The sequence below is a fragment of the Martes martes genome, assembly GCF_963455335.1.
Source record: "Martes martes genome assembly, chromosome: 12".
Lineage (NCBI taxonomy): Eukaryota > Metazoa > Chordata > Mammalia > Carnivora > Mustelidae > Martes > Martes martes.
In genome coordinates, this window is record NC_137900.1 from 78,966,109 (window position 1) to 78,985,065 (window position 18,957).

At 50.6% G+C, this 18,957-nt stretch overlaps 1 protein-coding gene across 4 annotated transcripts in view; it reads right to left on the reverse strand.

The window, feature by feature from the left end:
* The window catches only part of ASTN2 (astrotactin 2), a gene marked incomplete at its 5' end in the record, with an annotated part of 861,701 nt that overhangs the window by 238,766 nt on the left and 603,978 nt on the right, over positions 1-18,957 (reverse strand). For all 4 annotated transcript variants that reach the window (XM_080820162.1, XM_080820161.1, XM_080820159.1 and 1 more), the window contains 2 exons: positions 2,283-2,387; positions 6,375-6,499. In XM_080820162.1, coding sequence (XP_080676288.1) covers positions 2,283-2,387; positions 6,375-6,499 — 230 coding nt within the window. The remainder of the gene's footprint in view (positions 1-2,282; positions 2,388-6,374; positions 6,500-18,957) is intronic.

Consider the following 18,957-nt stretch of genomic DNA (forward strand, 5'->3'; position numbering starts at 1 on the left):
CCAGTGAGCCTCCTACATCAGGCTTTACATGAGCCAAATCAGCTTTTTTAGGTCTCCTAAATGTGACCTGAGATTTCCACCATCCTTTCTTCATTCACAGTCCCCAAACTGCAACATGCACACACATACACACCCCCGTTCACCAGAAATGGCCTCCCCAACTCTTCCCTAAGTCATCCCTATGCTCTAAGGCTCCGGAAAGCCATCCTCACCTTCCCAAGAAGCTGTTCACACAATCCTGGCCAGGGGCACCTATGCTTTGCACCTTCAGTGGACACTACATTGAAAGCAGAAGCTCTATTCCGCTGGTCTTTGACTGTGCACATGTACCCTTCCCCACCCCTGCCCTAACCAGGTACAAGAGCACAGTTCCCGGGACATGGCGGAAACACCAATCACCATTATCACATGAGCAGTGGATTCTGTGTCACATCAAAGTAAACTGTAAGAGAGCAAGCACGCTCTCCTTCAACATTAAACATGAACTCTAATTTGCCAACATTTGATTTATAAGGGGGTTCTCAAGAGCATCATCACTGATTAATTAAAGCTGATACACCTTTGTAATTCTAACAGATACATCGCAGTCTGATTCGCAAGTGAGGTGCGAGGGTGTGGGTGGTGGGCAAAACAGAAACATGCCTTAAAGCATGGGTGTTTGATTAGGACAGCCCCTCTCCACCAATCTGTTAATGTGCGCAACTGGATAATTAATACAGCAATGTTAATGATGAGACTGTTTCTCTTAACTAGTAAATGACAACACCATGGAGATGACCCATGGCTCTTTCTCCAGGCAGATAAAACTGCAATCGAATCCCTGCTCTCTGGGCACTGGGGTGGCTCAGATGGTTAAGCGACTGCCTTCAGGTCATGATCCTGGAGTCCTGGAGTCCCGGGATCGAGTCCCGCATTGGGCTCCCTGCATGGCAGGGAGTCTGCTTCTTCCTCTGACCCTCCCCCTTCTCATGCTTTCTCTCTCTCTCTCTCAAATAAATAAAATCTTAAAAAAAAAAAAACAAATCCCTGCTCTCCTCCTGTTTGGCCACTTAATAGCTGTGTGACCTTGGGGAAGTTACTTAACTGCTCTGCCCTTCAGTTTCCTTATCTGAAAAAAATATGGGATAAATGATGTCTTCCTTGCAGGACTGATAGACGTCCTAAGATATGAAACATTATATAGTGCTTGGCCAATGTCCGCAGTAATTACTATTTGCACTTCCCATATGGGAGAGTCCTCTGATTCCTGGGCTAAGACAGTTTTGTGTTGCTCACGAACCAAATGATACTGAAAAAGAGAAGATAAGTAACGTGCTTGCAAATACAGAGGAAGCACCTGGACAATAACCCAGTGGCAGTGTTATGAGGAAGAGCCAGAATAAAACACCCCATCTTTCCAGAGTCCTTCACTCATTCCGAATTTTTTAGTTTTCATTTTTTTTATTCCTTTATCAAACAAGACTACCTACCCTGTGTTGATTCTCTGTTACAGAGACTATAGGAATACAGGCTACAGGGATATGGAAATGACCGGCAATTCTTGGGTCAGTGGGGGAAACATACAGGGCTCAGACGTGAATCAAGCCCACTGGTGCATTCATACAGGTGGTTGCTTGCACAGACTTCCTTGAGTTATTCTGGGGGAAGTAGAGAATGCAGCAGGGGTCCCTCAGTATCGCAGGACTATCCCAGCATTCCCTGGGCAAGGAGATCCAGGCGGAGGGAAGAGCATGTGCAAAGTCACAGAGGCATGAAAGAACATGTCCCATTCTGAGAATTACGAATTGTGCTCATCAGCTGACACACAGGGTGTGGGCAGGCAGAGTGGGGGCCGTGTGTGTGTCTGCGTCTTGGAGGGGTGTGTGTTACTGCTGTATAGGAGATGGGTAGGAAAGGAAATCATCCAGAAGAGACCAGAAGAACTTATAATCCATAAGCCTGAAATATATAGAACATAAATGTGACTTAGATTGTCATTTACCCCCTCTCCCATTCACTCTTCCCTGCTATGGTACCCCTTCCTCCAGGAAGCCCCTCTTGATTCCTCAGGACAGCTCCCTGCTCTGGGGTTCCACTGTCCCACTATTGCGTAGAACCTACCGCAGTGTGAGGATGTCCTTGTCTGCTTGTCCATCCACCCTCCCCGAGAGCTCCTTCCTGGCAGGGAAGCCCGGGCCTCACTCCCTCAGCATCCCCAGCCCAGGACCTGGCACAGCACAAGCCCTTGGGAACATGTGCTGGATTAGCGCCAGCCCCCTGGCTGCCCAGGAAGTGGTCCTCACCTGCGGAGAGGGTGATGGTGTTGAGCTTCACACGGTAAAGGTTGCTTCGGACCCGCCACTGCTGCACCATAGGGTAGCCCATGGCCTCGTCATACCTGACATCTCCTGTAGGGCAGAAAGAGAAGGTCACGGGAGGCCAGCATTTAGAGAACACTCACCAAAACTGGGCTCTGCAGAACGGCCACTGGTTCTAAACAGGCGGGCGCTCAGCCTTCGCGTGCGGGCTCTCACTGGAACCAACAGCTTTACCTGGAGCTGCCTCCAGACTTCTTCCCAGCCTCTGATCTCAGCCCCCATCCTGCTTTTTCTCTTCCCAACAGCTTGCAAGCAAGCCGAAGTAGATTTATGATTCCGCTTACCCCTGCAGGCAACTCGCTATGGGTCATTAGACGGCTCTGTGTCTCAGTTTCCCCTTCGGATACTATGGCTACCTATGCTGACGTTACTTCACAGGTGCATTGGGAGACTCGAATAAGGCCACAGAAGTGGAAGTCTTGCAGCATGCAGAATGGGGGTCAGCAAACCACAGCCCATCCTCCACGCACCAGCTCCCGATGACAGCAGAGATGAACAGCTGCCTGCAGAGCCTAGTGCATTTAGGATCTGGTCCTTTGTGTTTGCTGACCCCTGTGTGGACCACTGTTTCCTAACATGGAAAATGGGATGCACATAGGGATCTCCTGAGATACTTGTGCTCATATAGAAAAGCTCACATTTCAAGTAAGACCGAGTTAAAGTGAAACAAGACTTTAAAAAATCTATAATTTCTAAGCACCTTATCTAGATTATTATGCATTCTAAAGCTCTGTGAAGGTAGTGGTGTAGAGCGTTTTGCAAACTTTTTCAACTGAGGAATCCCATTTTTCAAGAGGGTTCACTGGAACACATGTTCCATGGAAAGTATTTTGGGAAACACAGGTATAGACAAAGAATAAACAAAGACAAAAACAACACAATGTTAGCAAGCAGTTAACTCTGGGTGGTGGGGGTATCAAGGATTCTTGTTTACTGATTTATATTCATCTGCATTTTCTAAATTTTCTGCTCTAAGCATTGAAAACTCTCTTTGTTTACAATCAGGAAGAAATACATGAAAAGGAAATGCTAGTCACATCAGCAGTTAATATTGTTGTTTTGTATCCTCTGCAAATGGCAGGCACATTTTCTGTCCCTTTCTCTTGTCCCCTGGTGAGGAGGCACTTAAAGAGATATTTGATACCAAGATGAAAATGAGAATCTCATTGTAACAAATGATTTCTTCCTGGACATTACTGCAGTATTAAAGTTGTCCATTACTGTCAACCTTTTTTGTTTTTTTTTCCCTCCTTAGCCTTTTCAGGAATAACGTAATTTTTTTAAGAAGCTTTCATTTTAAAGTAAAATATTCATGATCTCCAAATATATGTCTACTGGAGCCAGGTTGTTTTGTTATAAATATGTCCTCTCTGTTTATCTGCTCTGCCTGTCCCATCCTTCCCCTAGAAAGGCTGGGAAGGGTGGGGAGGAAGGACAGGCCATGTTTTGAGTCAGGGAGGAGAAACCAGATTGCACAGGATGGCCACATGCTTGGGGCCCAGTAGCCTCTGCCCCATCCTTCGTGCTGGTCCTGATTCACGGCAGGCTTGGTGTGGGTATTGGCAACCGGGGCCCATCCTCAGAGAGGGCAGCAGGACAGTCTGATGGAGGCTGTGGGTACCATTCATTCAGTGGGTGGCATGATGTCCAAACGAAAAAACCAGGCTACCCCTTTTGATTACCAAGACATGTATAAAGGCATCACCTCTGCCCCTCACCCCCCATAACTGGTCATCACTCCACCCTTCACTTCTCTCCAACCCTGGTCCTTCCTGGATTCCAGCCTGGAATATAAGCTCCTCCAGTGGAATGCCAGCTTCCTGAGGTTGAGGCCATGGTCTTTATTATTCTGACTCCTTCAGAGCCTGGAACAGAGCCTGGTACATCGTAACAGGCTCCGAACAAATGCCGATTTGCTGGCTCACCTACTTACCTGCATCCTCGTCCCCATCCTAGGCCCGTCCCTAGTCCTTACTCACCCTTGACCCCCACCTTACCCGACCCTATCCTAGATCTCCGCCAAAGATGAGGGATAAAATGAGGGAGGTATTTTTCCTGGTAATTAATTTTTTTTTTAAATTCTAGAAATCCAACAGTGTCTTTATTAGGATGCCCCCAAAGCTCCTTAAACCAAAACAAATAATTCTAACAATTTGTACTACTAATACAGAACCACAATGCACTGAGCATTTTATACCCGCAGTCTCCAGTAGTCGCCGAATGCTGACAAAGAACTGAAACCCCCTATTTCAGAAGAAGAAACGGAAGCTCAGAGGAGAAAGAGCTCAAGGACACACAAAGATCCGTGACAAACCCAGGGTCCTTCCCATTGGAGCACAGCACCTCCCCATGGACCATGGTGCTACCTGCTTTAAGGGGTGGTGAGCTCCCTGTGATTGGGTGTATCCAAGAAGAACCATTACTCAGTGGGGCTGTTATGGACCTGATTTCTCCATTGTTATGGAGGATTAGACTAGACACCCTTTACAGTCCCTGTCAGCAGATTTTGTGAAGCATTTTTATTTTTGTGATTTCATTTGATCTACATCTGGGCCCCCCTTTTTTAATTTTTTTATTTTAATAAACATATAATGTATTTTTATCCCCAGGGGTACAGGTCTGTGAGTCGTCAGGTTTACACATTTCACAGCACTCATCATAGCCCATACCCTCCCCAACATCTGGGCCCTTTTTGAAGGAAGACCGGTCCAGAAGGGGATGGAGGGTCATGGATCCGGCATCAGCTTTGGGATCAGTGGGCTTTTTGGGCAGTGAGCTTAAATCCTGACTCAACGATAGACTAGTCATGTGAACTTGGACTAATTAAATGATTTCTTTAATCCGTTTCAAGGGGGACAATAACCCTCACAGGGTTACATGGATTCAGACACGCAGGGTGCGTGGCCCCTGGGAGACCCTCGACACACATGGGTCCTTCTGCCCTGTCTGTGCCTCTTTACAGGAAAAGCTCGTGCAGCTTCTAAGTGCTAGCAAGCAGCAGAAGGGTCTTCCCTGGGGGTCAGTTTCCCTCTCAGTGAGACATCCGTCATTCGCCAGGGGGGCCATTCTCCCCGGGGCCGTGGTTGAGATACCCAAGTACTGAATCACCAAAGCAGAGCCAGGGCCCTCCCATCTTAGGAAAATCCCTCCACAAAGGACAGGAGAGGAACTGGGAAAAGATAAGGGGGAGCAGAAGGGCATCCTGGGTGGGACAGAAGACAGGGAGCCCCAGGAGAGCCTGCAGAAGATAGCTTTCCTGTGAGGGGACGGGCGAGGAGACAGGGGGTAGGGGTGGGGAGCTGCAGAGCCAGTGGAATGGGCAGAAGACCTGGAACCGTGGCACCTGGTTCTCGTCCTGGCAGGCTGTGGGATCTTGGGCTGCTCCTGTCCCCTCTCTGAGTCCAGATTCCTCGTCTCTAAAATGGGGAAAACGATACCCACCCCCCAAGACGGCTCAACGCCCATGTTCAAAATCAAGCTGTGTAACAAACCCTTTCAAGTAAGACAGGCCCCCGGTGGAGGGGTCCAGTGATTTTGCTTTAGAATGATGTAAAAATAAACCTAGCGAACTAAGCCAGACACAGAAAGACAAATACCGCGTGGTCGTACTTTTATGTAGAATCAAGAGGTCGGACTCATAAGAGCAGAGAGTAGAATGGCTGGGGACGTGGGGAGGTGCGGGTCACGGGGTCCAAAGGTCCGGTGATGTGGGATGCAGAAGTTCTGTGGGGCTGAGGCACAGCACGGTGACTACAGTCAAAATCCCGGAAATCTGCTGAAAGCCAATCCGGCCCAGCTCCAATTCTGGAGTCTCAGAGAAGCCCCCCGGCTCTGCAGAGCCCACAGCAGGAGCCCCCCCACACCCCTGCCTGCCACCGCCAATAGCAGGTCCCTTCGGCCTTCTGTCCCTCAGGTAGGAGGAGGTCTGGACAGGCCCGTCTGGGATGTGTGGAGGCACCTGGAGAGGCCAGGTGTGCGGTGAGAGAGGCTGGGGGAGGTCCAGCAGGTGTGTCTTACCAGTGAGCAGCTGGAGGTCCGGGAGGGGCTCGGAGAGGACGCCCCGGCACTGCTCCTCCACTGGCAGCGGGATCACCAGCAGCCCATCGGCCAGCTGAGGGAAGTCCTTGATGAAGTTGTTCTCCCTGTGGAGAGGAGCACAGAGACTGCCAAGTGAGGGCGTGGAGGCCGCCGGGGGCTGCAGGGTAGGAGGGCAGTGAGCTTGGCATCAGCATGGAGACACTCAGGAGAGGCTGCGCATCCTTGCCGCCATGCATCCGGCTCTCCGAATCCCGCCTCAGAGAAGTGCTAATGACAGGCTCTAGAATCTGGCAGGCCAGGGCTCAGAATCCTGGCCCACCGTGTACTAGCTGTGCAGTCTGGAGGGAACTCCCGCTCCTCAGAACCTTGATCTCCTTGCTATAAAGTGAGATCTCAGGGTAGTTGTAAACACTTAATGGGATAAAGCTGCCAATTGCTTAAGACACAGTCTGATGCTCTACAAACTGTGTATTTGGCTGCTAAACATCCCCTTGCGTAAGCAGTGACAATGGTGAGCCAGAATGTGAGGGAACCGAGAAGAGTGTGGAGTGCGCGCAGAGAAAGGGGCAGGAGGGCTTGAAAGAACAGGTGGTGTTCAAGTGGAAAGTTCCTGAGCGATCTTTTGGATCAGACTCCTCTTTTACAGATAGGGAAACTGAGGCCTAGACAAGCGGAATGACCTGCTCCCAGAACATCCCCCCGACCCCGGGCTAGTGCTCTTTCTCCCGTTCTAATCTCTTCAGGGGCCTCTATTCCTTCCTTATAATGCCATGCCAAGAAACTCTGTTTCCAAGACAGTCCTTGGGGTGACCTCACGGAACTGAACCCTGAACAAAGGTAGTCTTTAGGGCAGGTAGGGTAGTAATGAGGCATCATACGGAGGCAGGCTTCAATCTTTTACACAACAGACTCGCCTCCAAATAGAACAGCCTGCCAGGAGAGGCGGTGAGCGTCCCGTTCCTGAGAGTATGCAAGGAGGGAAACGGACAGCTACTTGATATGCAGGTATTGGAGGCATTTCTGTGTTAACATCTGACTTTTGAGGTCCTTTCATATTCAGGGACCCTCGGATTCTGAAACAGTAATTACAGTCTGGAGGGGAGGAGGAGGGGGAGGAGAAGACAAAGGGAGGAAGAGATTTATCACTTCATCGGACCCCTTGGAATGAAAATCAGAAAGAGGAAAACAAAAACAGGGAATGCCAAAACAATGCCTTTGGAGCCTAGATCTCAGGTCCATCAGAAACAGCTGTGCAGACGTCATACGGGCCTGGAGCACTTCCTGTCTGTACTCCATGTCCCCACGGTGCGCACCTCCCCCAGGCACCCGTGAAGTGTCCCAAGGATTCATTCATTTAGTGAACAGACAGCCCCCTACATCTTGACTCCTGAGCACCCTGGAGTCCAGGGGAAGAGCCATTATCTCCATCTTCACCATCACCATCATCTCTTACAAAGTTCCGGATCCTTATCATTTACTGGGTCTGGCTAAGCACTTTGCATACACTGTATCATTTAATCTTTACAGCAAGAGAGCTGTAGATTATATCCTTTTTGCAGATGATAAAACATGCGGTACAGGGTTAAGAGGAGGTGAATATTGGGATGTGCCTGGAGGTCTGCTGATTGCCCACTCGGTAACATAGGCAGTTGGGCTGGGGAGTGTCTGCTGGGCATGCGTGTGCATGACTGTGAGTTTCTGGGTCCACACGGGGGACACTGAGGCATGCTATCTCATGTGCCTGTGTGGGAGGACCACTGTCTGTCTGGCAAGCTGTACGTGTTTATGCCTATGTGTGTGTGCCTGTGATCACGGCTTCTCCTAGGTGTCTGTGCTTAGTGTACGATCTGTTTGCAAGCCTGGGTGCGTGGAACAGCAAAGTGAACAGAAAGAGAGAGCCTTCTGGAAAAAGGACCATGTAACACTTGCCAGGGTTTGAGGGACTACGTTTCCTCCTATTTTCCCTTCTGAGGTTGGCCTGTGAGGATACAGATCCTCCCACAAAGATATGGCCCAGGAGAGGGTGTCCCTCTGCTCTCATCAGCTAAATATATGTTCTGTGTGGAGCCCTGAGCTGGATCTAGGGATTCAGAGAGGCTGGATTCTTCCCTGGTCCTCTAGATCTTCTCAGCCAACTGGAGGAGACAACAATGGAGCCAAGCATAACAGTCAGCGGGCTGTGGCTATCAGGAATTCCAGGTGGGCTGGATGCTTCTGGGACCCTTCCCCATGAGACCCATGAATTGTTCCATGGGCAGGTAAGGCCAGGCATGAGAAGATGCCAATGTCTCTCAAGACTGGGCGCCAATTCTGCCCACAGCACACCCCAGCGGTACAGCCTGGAGTAGACCGATCAAACCTCAATTTTCTCATAGGTAAGGTGAGGATCATAAAAGCTGTTTGGTCTGCCTTAATGAAATACCATTACCATGATGATAAGAATAGCTGTTTGTTGAGCACATACTATGCACCGAGCACTGTTCCAGGCACTGTACATTGGTCCCCTCCCAACCCTGTGAAGCTGATGCCATTAAGACCCTCAGGTTAGAGGCTGCCCAGCACAATGCAGCTGGAGATCCCAGCTGGTCTGGCCCCACAGTTCCCATTCCTCACCACTGCTCGGGTGCAGGGCACTGTCTACGCCGAAAGAGCAGGAGCACGCATGGGGGCCCTGAGCCCAGACAGATCGCAGCTGTGAGAAGGAGCTTGCTGCCCGTTCTGACCTGACCACACCAGGTGCTCGGTGTCCCTGGAACTGGGTGTCCTCCCTCAGCCAATGGGGAAGTGGAGGCTCTGAGGGGCGTAGCGCCTTCTGGGACTGGCACAGAGTGCATTTGGGAAGAGGGATCTGAAAGCAAGCTTATGTTTTCCATTTTACCATGTGGGGAGGGGCTCCATTTCACACCTTCTCTGGCACTGCATTTAAAGACAGAGCCCCCCTCTTCACCCCCCATCCCCCTGTCTTCTGGTTAAGCCAGGCTTCACTCTGTGGGTAAATCTGACCCCAAAGGGACAATGGGAAACGGCACAATGGGCAACCTCAGGCTGGCTCATGATGCCCGTCTTCTTGGGAGAAGGATTTCCCCCCTGAGCTTTCAGGGAGCAGGAAGGATCCTGAGGAAGCACTTGAGAAGGAGGGGAAGGATGCAGGGGTGGGAGTTTGCAAGCCAGTGCGAAGATTGGGAGGGAGGGAGGCAGTCACGAAGCAGGGGACGGCAAGGCAGGAAGAGCAAAGTCCGAGGATGGTCCCTAAGGACCTGGTCCCTTCGAGGACACCTGGGGATGGTCACGAGTCCTGCACGGCCGCTGCCAGCAGAGGGCGCCCAGGGCCTTTGCATCCGCAGGCTCTCTGAGGAGGTAACAACACAGAGGGGAACGGCCACCGCCGGGGAAGTTCCACTGGGCCCAGAACCTCAGACAGAACCCAGACAGCAGCCTCAGAATCCACCAACCTGGGAAAGGGACGCGGGAGGCTGGCTAAATGCGGACGGCAGAAAGTGAATTCAGATTCTCAGAGCCTGTGTGTGCATGTGTGTAGAAAATACTATAAGGCAAAAAAAGAAAAAAAGAAAAAGAAAAAGACTATAAGGCAACTAACCCTAACAATAGGAAGACAGGAAGAAGAATGAGTAATATTTATGTATCGATCATCTTGTTCATCACCAGCTACATCCTAGACAGGATGTGTGTGTGCGTGTGTGCGATTTTAACTCCGTGGGAACTCTAGCAGAAAACTACCGTTACGATTCCCCTTTTATAAATAGAGAAAAGAGCACTCAGAGGGGTTAGGGAACTTGTCTGGCTGAGGTCCCCAGTTAGGAAGTCAGTTAGGAGCCCACAGTTAGGGGCTCCGCGCTTAGCGCCCTGCACTCAGTAAGCACACGTTCAAGGGACCAATCCCAAGTCCGTGCTCCTGATCACTGGAGCCCAGGCCGTCCTGCTGTTCAAGGCCAGACACTGGCATAACCCGAGACCAGGCCGTTCTGCTGTTCAAGGCCGGAGCACGTGCGCTCTCGTGCCCACGAGGGGTCCGTATGTGTACATAAGAGCATGCCACGTTTCAAACAGTGACAGGGCCCTGTTTCTGTAGACAAACATCTCCCCCAAAACATCCATGAAAAAGAGTTCGAGCTCGGTTGATAGTCTATGAAAAGATTCATCACATTTTAAAAATAGCAGATCCTGGGCTCTGGGAACACGGGAGAACTCTGGGAATACAAGGTCTCACTCATTCCACGGACACTGCTTCAGGTCTCCCATTTGACAGGGTTTGCTTTGCATCCCAGGGGCCCAGAAGGGGACAGGGAGGTATCCCATTCACCCATTCACAAGGACCAGGGTAGAAGGCAAGCAATGTAGCAAGGTCTGCAAGGCCTTCGAGATCTGGCCTCTGCCTACTCCTCCTGCCGCATGTTTTGAGCACCTGTCCCCTGGTTGTCCAGCTACACTGACTGCCCTTAAGTCCCCCTTGTGGGATACACTTGCTTCCTACAAAGGGTGCACTGGGGATTTGCCCTCTCTCTCCGGGAAGCCCTCACCCCTGGCCCCTGCACCTGGCCATCACCTGCTCATCATTCAGACCACATGTTACTTCCCTGCCTTTGAGAAATCCGCCCGGAGCCAGTTCTCCTGCTATGCTCTCCCACAGCATCTGGCTCTTTTCTTCCATGAAGAGCTTCCCAGCTCCTAACGGTAGCTGTGCTCATGGGGACCCTGTATGATACGCACGTGGCCCACTAAACTGTGCTCCACGGGGGCCAAGACCATGCCTCTCTCCTTTATGCCTCCTTGCCAGGGCCTAGCACAGTGCCATCTGCATACAGAGCAAGTGCTCAAAGAACTCTTGGATCTAAGGGATATTGGGAATTTGGGTCTAAAATTTCAGCTCTTCTACACGGAGCTTCAAACCCTACTTTCTTTCTCTTCCCAAGTGCACAGGCAGCCCGGCTCCTACAGAACTTGGCTAGGAGCCAGGGGCCCCAGCCCCCGCCCCCCCCCCCGAGGTGGCAGGGCCCAGAAGGGAAAAGGTGACCTCTCGAAGCAGGGGTAGTCAGACCTCGCACTCTGAAGGAGCACGGTGTCCGTGTGTGCATTTGCACTGGGGCGGAGAAACAGGGGGTGGGCGGGGGCGAGGAGCGTCAGCAGGAAGCCAGAGGCCCAGTTAAAAAACCACCTCCTCCTCCACGTCATCATCTTGATTTCTCCCGTTGGAATAAAACCTTCCTGTCACTTTGCCCTCATGCATCTTGCCTGTAATTAGATCCCAGAAATGGCCTTGGGGTTCATTGGAGGAAAAGGCAAAGGCTCAGAAGTCCTTCAGACACGGAAACAAATGCCATCTGGCTTTGGGGAATTCAGTTCCATTTTAGGAACCTTAGTGACCCCCCCTGCAAAAGTAGTGAGTTTGGGACTTGAAGGGGTTGGGAGGAAGATTCATGCAAAGCTCTCTTGAGTGAGGGTCCCATTTCCCGAAACCCACACTAGATCCTGAATCTCTTCATGAGCCTCAGAGAACTCAAGACCGTGCCTACTCTGTAGAAGCCCCCTCAGTATCAGGCCTCTTCTCCCTCCAATGCCATCTGCACCGAACCTCCGAGTGACTCAAGCCTACAGAGCATTTCCACCGAGGATGCACCCTGTCTAGCTTCGCGCCCATCAGCCATGCCGACAAGAATGACAAGCAGGGGAAGCTGGTCTCCTCCACCCTCCCCCTCACCACCCAGGTCTTCCCTCCCTCCTGCCCCAATTTAAGAATATGTGTGAGTGTTTTGGATACATTAATACACAGCCACCAGCAAGCAGGAGCCGGATCACCCCTCAGTTCTGGGGAAATTAGCATTTAAATTGAGGTATTTCAGGGAAGTAAATCATCCCAGAGCCAGCCAGCGCTGTCTGCAGCCTTTCTTAGGGGAAGGAGGGCTGGGAGCTGTGGGCTGCAAGCTCTTGAGTCTGCAAGGAGTGGTCTGTGGTTCCTGGCTCTCCCTAGGCTGCCCAAAGCCTCCTCCAGCGGTGGCCATAAGCTCCCAACCCCAATGAGGACATCTCTCCCGGTTTAAACCGTGCCCCATCCCTCACCTACAACTACACTGAGTCTTTCCGCCAAGTGAGAGCAGCGTCTTTGGCTGAGATGTGGTTTCCTCTGTGGTCAATGAGCGGGGACACCTGGTCTCATCTTGGCTCTGTCACTGTCTCACTGTGGGGGGCTGGGGAAGCCACTCCCCACCTCTGGGACTGGGAGGGGTGAATAGCTGGTGCAAAATATTTGGGTTTCTCTGAGCCCCAGTTTGAGAGGTATTGGGCTCGATCCTATAGCCAGTCCATAGGTGCTGGAGTCACAGAGCCTGGTGTTTAAAATGAGGCTGACGTCTGTCCATGGCTACCTTCATGCCCTGTTCTTCTCCAGGAGCAGTCAGAAACTTGGTTCTCCCGGGAGCTGCTTTTTAATTATGGGTCTTTGTTTACATTCCCTGCTCGAGTGCTAGACTTAGTCATTCTTGCATTCAACCATTCATTCATTCATTCATTCAATCATTCGAATATCCAATAAATCTTTATTATTATGTACCAGGCCTTGGGAATACAATGACACAATGACAAAATAAACATTCTCTGCCCTTAAGCTCCCCACACCTAGTAGGAGATACATGTGTACAAATGCTTCTACACACGTGTGTAAACGTGTGCAAGGTGAATAATGGTTTTGAAAAGGTTAAAATGAAACATTTTTCATTCCCCATAAATCATATTTGTCTCTGATACTCGACCTACTAAATCAAAAGCATTCATCCCTTAGGTAGAAGGACAAATACCATCTAGAGAAGAAAGGGGGTCACTGCCCAGCTTTGCATCTCAAAGCTGACTTTGTAGTGTCTTGAGCTAGATAAGAGTTTGGAAAGCCGGCCTGTGCCGGAAGTGAAGGTCCCCTTCTATATCAAAGCCAGGCCTGGCTGACTCAGATCATAGTGTCTTCTTTTAGTGTACAGATGATTCAGGCTATGACCTCAGGGGAGTTCCCACCAGACAGGAAAAGGAAGGAGAAAACCCTTCTTTCTGATACCAGTGCTGGGAGGGATTGCTGAGGAAAGAAGGCTAGGGTGCCAGGAGCCCAGACTCAAGGGTAGACAACCTCTTTCTGGACTATTAGAAGTCAGCACCCCCTCCCCACCCACCCTAGCCTTGAGGGCAGCATCTACAAATGCTTAAGATACTAACAAGGGTTTGGGAAATGGCCCAGGGCAGGTAAGTGGGAACACAGGGGGCTGTCGCCCCAGATCAGGGATTAGTCTGAGGAGGTGGGGAGCCCCTTTATCCAATAAGCCAATGGAAACTCCCATGAGAGGGAAGCAGGAGGTGAGCGAGAGGCTGGCAGAAGTCAGCCTCCAATTCCTGCACCCACAGGGTAGAGAGAAGAAAGTGGACATGACATCCTAGTACACCCTCCATGCCCCCACGGAGGCAGGGATGGGGAAGGGTCCCTGAGATTAGAACAAGGGGAATTCAGAGTGTGGGGACCTCGTGAATTTGGACTTTGGCAGTGGATTCTTCTCAAAAGACTACCCAAGGCCATCCACATCCTAATGGGTTGCCAGTGCAAAGGGGCTTGGAGCCAAGCTCAAGTAAGAAATCATAGAGTGACTCCAACAAGGACCCAGCGGGCTAAGTTTATACCAAAGTCCTTCTGCTATCTGCAGCCCCTGTGCCCTGAGGCGGAGTGGAGGTGGGGGAGCCTGCTGGGTGAGGAAAAGACAGCGTGGGTCCGTAAGGAGCTCAACTTCCAATAGACTAAATAGTTTCCCTAAAGAGGATGTTCTATATCCTTAATTGGCAATTTGAAATACTTTTTTTGCTATCCGCAGAATGGAAAGTTGAGGAAAAGATTGTATCAGTGGTAGAAAAATCAGAAGACTACAGTGTTCTTGCATAACTGAGTTGTAGTGGTGAAAAAAAAAAAAGTTTGAATCTTTAACTGTTTAAAGAGATGGTTAGAGGTAGAGTGATAAAATTTAAGACTCAAAAAAGTTTAAGTTTCATAGGGGAGGTACAGAGACCAAGGGAGTAAAGAGGAGGGGTACCTAATACAGATGGGGTAGGGGAGGAAGGCTGCCTGGAGGTGGTGAACCTTGACTGATTGGGAGGGGTTATCCAGGGAAAGAGCAAGAAAAGAAGGTGGGAGTGGGGTCCAGGCAGAAAGAACAGCATGTGCAAAAGTCCAAAGTGCTCTGTGTGTGTGTGTGTGTGTGTGTGTGTGTGTGTGTGTGTGTCTATGGGAGACGGGAGACGAAGAGAGAGAGAGAGAGAGAGAGAGATGGAACACTCAAATGCCAAATTCTCGGAATTGAAAGAAGCTAAGATTCAGGATGTAAAAGCATTGAGTAAAAAAGCAAAGATGGGCTGAAGAGGGGCAGATAGAGAGCTCAGCTCTTGCAAGTCTTCAAAGGGATGCTATGGAACACAGGCTTTCTTCTGAGGGCAAGGACACCCCCACGGCAGGGGTTTCGGCGGGACAGCAATACTATCTGACCAGAGATTTTGAGCCTGGACACAGCCTGGAGGGCAAGCCAAAAAAGGAACAAGACTGGAGGGAGGGAGACCAGTTACGGGGTTTTGCAGCCACCCGGACCAGCATGGTGGAGGAGCGGTGTGACGGAATATCGAGGAGAGACACAGATTTGAGAGAGACCCAGCGAGGAGGCCCTGCATGTACCCTGCTCCCCATCACCCACTGCGTGCAGTGGGAGTGGGGGTCGACATAAGTTATGCCAGCAGGACTGACTCCGGGGCCCATGTCCCCTTACAATGAAACCCCCAGAGCTCTCCGGACACCCCCGTTTCCACCTGCCATGGCCAGAGAGCAGACTGCTGTGTCTTGGCCCATCAGGAGGCTCTTGCCTTCTTCCTGAGCCTCCCAGCTGGCAGCCCATCTCAGCTCAGCTGCTACATGTGAGACTCACAGGAAGACTGCCAGATCTCCCTAAAATCCCCAGCATTCCGAGCAAGCTCGACCACCTCCAGGGGGAGGCTCCCAGGGCCGCCATCCCCTGCTGGGCAAGATGAAGTTCATGACCCCACCCTCCATGCCGTTTCTCGGATCATGGGTGCAAAGTTGCTTCACTGGCTCTGCAGAGGCCCAGGCACCCCAGGCCATTGTTATCTCAGCGGAGTCTCCCAACAATGAAGAGCGAGGAGACAAAGGCAGGGGGCAGAGAAGTGACTTCGGTAAAGGCTCCCGGGTTCGCAAGACCAGAACAGGCTACACATCCATATTCTTGATTTCCAGCCCAGAGCTGCTTGCACCCGGCGTGTCCTGGCGGGTCGGTAAGAATGGCTACGTTAACCTGCCTGACCCCTTCTGTCTGGCCCGTGGGCTCCTGCAAAGCCAGGGCTGCATTTGATTTATGTTTGTAACCTCCTCTGAGCCCTCTGGAGGGCCCCACGAGAGACTTCATGGTGTCATCTTCTCTGGAAGGTATCCCTGAGCCCCTTCTTTGGAAGTGAGCTCCTACTTGCACAGCACCCGATTTGGCCCTGACCGCGGCTTCCAGAAGGCGTGGTTGTTCTCTGCCCGTCTGTTTCCCATTCCAAGCTCTGTAGTTCTCAGCCGCAGGGATCTATGGGGCCGATTACCCTCTGCGCCTTCCTCATCTACACTCCTTGCATCCTGGGGCTGCACAACAACCCGCTAACGATGCGGTCTGCATTCAGACAGATCCCTCCGAGCCATTCACCATCCTGTGGCCGGAATGCTTTTCTAAACCCACGCTCTTGACTCCCATGTATCATTGGCTCCGGGTATTAGTGTTCTGTTGCTGCTATAACAAATCACTGCCAGTTTCGTGGCTTACACCAACTTAACACTCGTTATGTTTCTGAAGGTCAGATGTCTGACACGGGTTTCGGGGTTACAGTCAGGTGTCAGCAGGGATGCATGCTTCCTGGAGGCCCCAGAGGAGAAACCACTCCCTTGCCTTTTCAGCTTTTGAGACGGCCCACATTCCTTGGCTCCAGGACCCCTCTGCTACTATCAGAGCGAGCCAAGGCAAGAAGATGTGATCCTTCTGGGATCACATCCCTCTCTGGCCTCCTCTCTTACCTCCCCCTTCCACTTTAAGGATTTAGGATTACATTAGGTCCACCTGAATAATCTAGGTGATAACCTCTTTATCTCAAGATCAGCAACCTCATTTCTACCCACACCCTTAACCACCTTTGCCATGGAAGGTAATTTATTCACAGGGTCTGGGGATTAAACCATGGACATCTGGGGGGCATTATTCTGCCTACCACACTCTATCCCCCCCCTGCAGGAGAGCTTTGCTGATGCCTCTCCCTTCATTTGGGGGTTAGATGTCCCTTCTCTGGGTTTCTAATGCCCCATCCCTCCCCTATTTTGGCATCTTCACACTGGACTGTTGGTCCCGGTCACTCACTGGTTCCCTTGGGGACCAAGGGCACTTGAAGGCAAGGACCATGTCTGTCCTATTTGCTGCTATACATCCAGCCTTGACACGGTGGCTGAAACACACACAAGGGGTTCTGTAAGCACTTATTCAGTGAATGAATGAATGAATGAATGACTCCTATCTGAATGGCTATGAAGGGGAGATACCCCATCCAGCTGTGGTAATGCAATATCCTTTCTGTGGGGCCTGAGTCATAGCCTTATTCAGGTCTCCCTCCCTATCTTTTTTTTTTTTCTTCCTCATTATCTTTTCTTCCCTCATTATCTAGTATCAAAATAATAAGCATCACTTTTAAGGTAACATCTACTGATTCTTTACAATGTCCTAGGCATCGATCTAAGGGTTTTACACACATCTCTTTTCACACAGCCACCCTGGGAGCTAAGTACTCTTGTTCTAAGGGCTTTGTTTGTTTGTTTGTTTTAAATAAGGGAGCAGAAGAATAAAGAGATTAATAAGTGCACAAAACTACTCAGCTGGACTTTGAACAATTAAACTCCATGTTCTTAAAAGACGAGGCAAAAAGATGCTAGTAATGTTTAATTTTGCCCCTCAACGCAATGCTGGAAAGTGAAAGTTGACTCACTGAAAATACCAGTGCTAGCTGAATGTGCCAGATGGATGCCCACATTAATAACGTAACTGCTCTTTATTGAATGCCTGCCATGTGTTAAGGGCTCTGCAGGATGCCTTTCTCGCTTTTTTTTTTTTTTTTTTTTTTGCTTTAGACTGAATGTCTGTGTCCCATCCCCCAAATCCATATGTTGAAACCTAATGCCCAATGTGATGATATCTGGTGGTGGGGCCTTTGGGAGGTGACTAGGTCATAAGGGTGGGCTCTTTGTGAATGGGATGTGTGCCCTTATGAAAGAGGCCCCAGAGAGCTCCCTGTCCTCTCCACCAAGTGAGGAAAGGTGCCGTCTATGAACCAGGAAACAGATCCTAGGCAGACACTGAATCTGGCAGTGCCTAGAACTTGAGCTTCCCAGCCTCCAGAGCTTGAAGAAATAAAACGTTTGTGGTTTGAGGGGCACCTGGGTGGCTCAGTGGATTAAAGCCTCTGCCTTTGGCTTGGGCCATGATCCCAGGGTCCTGGGATCGAGCCCCACATCGGGCTCTCTGCTCAGCGGGGAGCCTGCTTCTCTGCCTACTTGTGATCTCTGTCAAATAAATAAATAAAATCTTAAAAAAAAAAGTTTGTGGTTTGAGCCATGTAATCGATGGTTATTTTGTTAAAACAGTGCCAACAGAAAGAGACATTTCTAACATCTTGCAAAGTCATTATTATGATCTCAATGATGGAGGTGAGGAAGCTGGATCTCAGTGGGGTGAGGTCACTTTCCTAGGCTCACACGCAAGGAGGGCATCGATGCCACTCCCATACCCCCCTCCCTAACCATGAACACACTTTTTCCTGCCCCACCCTCATGCATCTGCAGGTGTGTGTGAACACACACACACACACACACACACACACACACACACAATGTGAAGCCTGGCTTACACTTGCACAGGCCTCCATCTCTAAATGCAAAACCATTTCCACCAGTGGCACCAAACTCACTTAAGCATTCCAGGCATGGCCACTACTAACTCCCGTCCTGGTAATTGCAATCCTTGAAATTGAAAGAAATTGCAGGCTAGAGAAACATTATCTTCTCCTCATCCCCTTCGCTCTCCATGTCCTTGCCGGTATGTCAGCACAGGGATTCCTCGTTGTGTCCTAACACCGGCCTGCTGTCCCTAACACCGGCCTCTGGAGCAGCTTGTCGAACTTCTCCCTCCAGTTCTCCGGGGGAGGAATCAAAGGCCCTGAGACACCACCACATCCCATCTTTGCCTTCCAGATGCTATAAAGAGATCTGAAGAGGAGAATTAGCCTTGCCGCAGATCCACCAGAGGTTTGGACCTAAAGGCTGCCTTGGAACCCAGATCTGTAGGGTCTGAGTGAAGAGTCCCTTGGTCCAAGGGGGTGGCTGAGCTTCGGAGCCGAGATGGCTGGCCCCTACTGCACGCTGAGGTTTCCCCCGCTCCATTCCAGAAGGGTCTAGCTGCTCACGCGATCACAGTCAAAGACAGAAGCCAATATCCCTGTGCCCTTA